At 38.0% G+C, this 6,000-nt stretch overlaps 1 protein-coding gene across 1 annotated transcript in view; it reads right to left on the minus strand.

The window, feature by feature from the left end:
- The window catches only part of PDLIM3 (PDZ and LIM domain 3), a 107,667-nt gene extending 103,408 nt beyond the window's left edge, over window positions 1-4,259 (minus strand). Inside the window, exon 1 of the mRNA XM_053703890.1 lies at window positions 4,069-4,259. Within this exon, the coding sequence (XP_053559865.1) occupies window positions 4,069-4,161 (93 nt within the window). The 5' untranslated portion in view covers window positions 4,162-4,259. The remainder of the gene's footprint in view (window positions 1-4,068) is intronic.
- Between the last annotated feature and the right edge of the window lie 1,741 nt (window positions 4,260-6,000).

Genomic DNA, 6,000 nt, shown 5'->3' on the forward strand with positions numbered 1-6,000 from the left:
TCAGAAAGTCCTTCTACAAAGATGAATTTTTACAATTCCAAGCGGTTAAAGTTGCCTTGATATTTTGACAAAGAGACACTGTAAAACACTAATCTAAATAGAGTGATCTTTATATGAATGTAGAGAACTGTCTTTTCTTGACAAATGTCCTGGTAGTCTCTTGACAACTTAAATCCAGAGGTATCCGAGTAACCTCACTTCAAATTTAAATGGCGATACAGAATAATAAGGAAAACAAAAACAACAGTACCTTGGCTTCACCGGTCACTTCGAGAACGGTTACCGCTGCAGTAGGAAAAAAAAAAAAAACCTGGTCGATTTCCAATTCCTTCCACAGCTACCAGGGAGGGGAAATCCCCTTAGCATCAGCAGCGGAGATTAGGAGAATAAAGAGGCACAAGTTCTTGTGTTTGTTTTTATTCAAGCGAAGGCAATACTTTGAGTTTGTTTCAAGGCAGCAAAACTCTTATCCAAACGGCATTTGTGAGTGCACTACAAAACACCCAAACAGAACAGATGCACTAAGGTTTCACACTTGCTTGCTTCTCTCTTATCCCCTTCAGACCGGATTGTGTCTGCTGGAATCTGGCTAGTCGTTCTCCTATCGACCCAAACAGGCTCCTGTGATGCTCCTCAAATCTGCACGACTCTTGTGCTTGCTCCGTCCGTTCTCCGGAGCGAGAATACCCAGCCTTTACACACCTCTACTTTCTTATTGGGTAAAAGAAAGGAGGCTCGACCTAGATACTGATGCCGGACTGGCCCGCGTACTTCAACTGCTGTGGATCTGTTTATCGGGTGCCGGGTGCTGTGATCCTGTGTAGTCCTGGGATATTTCTGGCCATACGAATTGCCCTAGGAGGCACATCTACCCCACAACGGGCATACTCCTTCCTCTTGGCCTGTCTTCATCCCGGGTCTCCAGGCTGCTCCTCGCGCACCGCAGCGCCACCAAGCACCTGTACACCCCACCGGCTACCTTTTGCTGCCGCCTGGGTCTCTGCTTTATACAAGGTAAGTAGCAAGTCCAAGTATAGGTAATGAAAAAGTTCTTAGCAGAGTAGTGAAATTGTGGCTCTGACCATGAGCCAAAAATAAGGTCACTGGAGGGTTTTTTCCTGCCGGGGCCTGTTTGAATCTGCCCTGCTCCCTAGGGTGCTTGACCGCACCAACAGCGGGAGATTGGCCACTTGGAAGAGATGAATAAGGCTGTCTGTGTATCGTGCTCGAGACACCACGCCAAGTTCAGCGTGCTACAACAAACAGCACCTCCCACCGGAAAAGCCCTAGTACTACCTATCTTATCCTTTTGTTTCTAGATTGGCTCCTAACCTTTTATTACTGCTTTTTCAAATCAAGATAGCAAGAGAACAAAGAAAAATTGATAATAGGAGTAAATTAGAAAATTGCTTAAAATTGCATGCTCTATCTGAATCACAAAAGAAAAAATGAGGGGTTAGTATCCCTTTAAACAAGTCAAATACTTAGATATAGTGAATTCAGCATGGAAGGAAGGTTAATGATCAAAGAATAATTTAGATGTCTCAGATTATACAGCAGAATGATCTGCAGCCAGAACACATTACAGTGTCTCAGTTTAGTTGTAAGCTCTACCTACTTCTATATGGCATATCCATAATCATGTAGCTGAGTTCACAGATAATTATTGTGACGACCTGTAGAGTTGGGTGGGGGGTGGGGGGGCAGACAACAGGAACTGCATTTTACAACTGCAAGTTTTTTGCTTTTGTGCTTCCCTAGGCACCGGGAAATCTGTTGCTGATAAACTGTCCTTTGACCTGTCAAATCAGATGAAAAGAGCCCACCATACCATGAGTTAGATACAAGGAATAGGATTATAACATAATCAATATATCAGTTCATGTTTTCTTCATATTACATGCTGCATTATATGATAAAAAGTACAGTGGGACCATCTTCCACCTAAATTGGTTAGAACAGTCCATAGGGTGTGCAGAATGACTTTAACAACTAGGTAAACAGCTGTGAACATCTTGATCTAGTGAGAGGCAGAAACATAGCCATCTGCAGACCAGCTCCAAACACCAGACCTTTTGTGGCCTACATATACCAAAGGAGACTAATGTAGGTGATAGAAGTGTCTACGTCTCCATCTCCTTAAAGGACCAGTCAACACAGTAGATTTGCATACTCAACAAATGGCAGAAAAAATGGCAATGCAATAGCACTTAGTCTGAACTTCAAATGAGTAGCAGATTTTTTTCTGACAATTTTATAAGTTATGTCTATTTCCACTCCCCCTGCACCATGTGACAGCCATCAGCCAATCACAAATGTATACACGTACCATGTGACAGCCATCAGCCAATCACAAATGCATACACATTTTATTCTGTGAATTCTTGCACATGCTCAGTAGGAGCTGGTGACTCAAAAAGTTTAAATATAAAAAGACTGTGCACATTTTGCTAATGGAAGTTAATTGGAAAGTTGTTTAAAATTACATGCTATATCTGAATCATGAAAGTTTAATTTTGACTTGAGTGTGCCTTTAAGTCACTGATTGAGGAAACAACTATAGGCCAAGGACCAACAGCATCCCTCTACTGCCAAGAACTCCCCAGTCTATCTCTCTGTGAGGGTGTAGGTAGCACAGCATGCTGAGAATTATATCTCTGGTGACAGCAGAAGTATACAGTCATGTGTGAGTTACGTCATATGACTTGAACCACCATAATTCTCCACTCTCAAACAGTTTATTAGGTAAGTAGTTTAGTTTTACATTCTTGCTCACCATCTCTGTACGTAATCTTGTAGGACCCTGTCTTAATATTTTTTTCCAAATGAAACAAGGCTGTAAAATCAAAGTGCTCATAGCAATGTATGTAGCTGTTTACAATACACTAAAATACAGTGCCATTCTTCCCATTTATAGTTATATTTATGTATATGTCATATCTTTAGGTCATAGTAATGTCATTTAGTATAGAACAAAATATATTGGTGGTGGTGCATGAAATAAGTTTTTATAACATCAAGATTTATAAAAAAAGAAAATTATATATATATATATATATATATATATATATATATATATACACACACACACATATACACACACACACACACACACATACCCCCTTAGTATACATTCTCTAATACTCACAATTTCACCAATTCATATGTTATTCTATAGAGCCTATATATTAAATGTTTTTGCAATGCATTACTTGAATAGGCAAAATCTAGAGTTTCTAAATAGAAACCATGATTAAATATTCAGTTGTGTAAATCCAGCTCTTTTAACATCTGGATAACATTGTCACAGATCTATAATGTTCACTCTGAGAGCACTGATGAAATCCAGTAAAATAGAAACTACAAATGTGGTTTTTATTAACAAAATTAGGACCACTTTTTAGTACTCTGCAGATTGTGCAATAGAAACATCCCATGAAGAAAGATTTTAATATTATTGGCCTGATTATTTAATAGCTAATCAAATAAAACAATATATTGATCAACTTCCTTAATCATACAGCAGGATTACACTTTTAATAATCAAAATATATATACACACTTTAGAATGCTAGCTCTTTCATACGAGATAGCATGCACCTATATGTGTTTTTGTTTAACTGTGACATATATCACCTTAATATTTAACAATATGAAATCTGAGGCAGTTTTACATAAATAAGCACTGGTAATCATTACCTTATTCTAACATATATGCAGACTAAGTCATTTAGACCAAATGTGATGAGCAAGAACATATGCAAATAACAATCAAAACATTATATGATTCCAGACTGCAGACCACCTGTTTTGGACATGATTCTAAAGAGCACCTGTTTTTGCCAGTAAAGACCACCTGTTGTAGACAGGAAACTGCTCAAAGTTCACACTTACCGATTTAAATAAAAAACAGACTACCTTAGTAATGTAAAAAAAAACACTTCTTTTTTATAGTGAGCAAATAACAGCCGCCACAATCACATTTATACATATCCTCTAGGAAAACACTGTCTTTCATCACATCTGGACAAGACACTATTAAACTGCAACGACTTGAGGTGCACTTACCCTAGAGATTACTAACGGTTGGTTGAAATCAATTCCGCCTGTGAGCCTAAAGCCCCAGGGAGCAGGTCCCGGGAGCACCACGTTCTGGGGCATCTTTGCTACCTCAGTAAAGAGAGTGCGAGGTGTGTAACCACCAGCGCTCAGGCACAGATAATGTTCTCCCTCCTTGCAAGCAGCAGCTGATCCCTTGATGCCTTATGATCTTCTCTTTATCCCTTTCCTCGGGGTGACGTCAAAGCCTGGCTAGGAGACTTGCAGGAGGGGGCTGAGTGGGGTGGGGAATGGGAACTGAGGGGCAGACAGGATGGGATAGATCTGGGAGGAGGAGGGGGTGAGTAAGACCTGAGGGGTATACAGGATGGGATATGTTTGTGAGGAGAGATGCGTGAGAGCTAAGGGGTAGACAGTATATGGGGTACGTTGGAGTTAAGGAACAGACTGGTATAAGTTTGTAAAGAGGGGGTGAGAGCAGAGGGGCAGTGGAACATGCAGCAGGGGGGAGAAGTTTTAATGGTAAAGGAATTTCTCAGCCTCTGAGACTCACTTTGGGTATAATACCTGGCTCTATAGGTGAACTCTACCACTAAAATAAAAAAATAAAAATTATATATATATATATATATATATATATATATATATATATATATATATTGCAGTGCTGAAAAGAGTATATGGGGGTTGGTTACAGTTATAAGAAAGCAAACAGTAGAATTTTGTTGACAAAGAAGTATACACTAACAATGTTATTGCTCATTTATAAGGAAAACTGTCTACCTCTAATCATGTTGATGTCACTCTTGTTCTACCATCCTGTAGTGTACTGCTTGTTTTCTGATGCTCATGCTGTAAAAAGCAAACTATTGTAGTTTTACAGTAGTGACAGTAATAAAGAAGCAATGCTGGATATAGGATACTGTATGTAAGAAAGCTTCAATCATTTAATAAAGTTAAACATGAAAGCATTTTTCCCAAAATGGGCAATACCAGAATAAGATTCATGGAAACGGCTGCCAACTGGTGTGGTAGAAAGAAACACTAGGGCACTCAGGAATATGTATAGGGCTTTCTTGTGACTTAAACGGATATAAAAGTCAAAATTAAAATTGCATGATTCAGATAGAGCTTGTCATTAAGGTACTTAAAATCCACTTCTATTAGTCCTCCTGGCAAATTTAATTGAAACAAAAATGCACATATCCATCCTACACTGAATGGAACACACACTGTGTTTTGTCATTGGCTCGCCAGATGTGTTCAGCTAGTTCTCAGTAGTATATTGTTGCCCTGGAGCTGAATTTTACTATGTGTTTAATCTCTTTGCAGCGGTTAAACACACAGTTAAATACAAGCAATAGTGCAATAATAAAACAGTCTAACATATAGTGTACATGTACATTTATATCCCTTTAAGCTTACGCAGCTGATGGAAAGAGTACAGAGCACATAGATCATCTGGCTCTTATCTGTTAGTCAAAGTCTGTTGCCTTTTTTGTACAAGGGTGTAAACACAGATACAAAAGAAACCCCATGAGCAAAACAATTATATTAATTTTTTTTTATTGTGTGTGTGCACTATGTATAAATATTAGCACAATCATTACAGAAACACACTGTGTCATACAATAAGCACACATGGTGTGAGAGTATCTCATAGAAATATATATAGAAATATATATTTAATAATAAAAAGTACATTATTTTCTATGTGAAGAACAGAGGAATGTAAATCATGCGTTTTGTGCATCGAGTTTAGCGATTTAGATTTTTTTATGCGGTCGGTTTAGTGCACATGAAAACATAGTAATCTAAATGCGCGTTATTGAAATATTACATATAAAATATTAAAAAATATATATTAAAAATGATTAAAAACTATTAAACATATTGTCAAATATTCTAAATAATCAATAGAATATATTGATATATTTTACA

This window comes from Bombina bombina, chromosome 2 (assembly GCF_027579735.1).
Source record: "Bombina bombina isolate aBomBom1 chromosome 2, aBomBom1.pri, whole genome shotgun sequence".
NCBI lineage: Eukaryota > Metazoa > Chordata > Amphibia > Anura > Bombinatoridae > Bombina > Bombina bombina.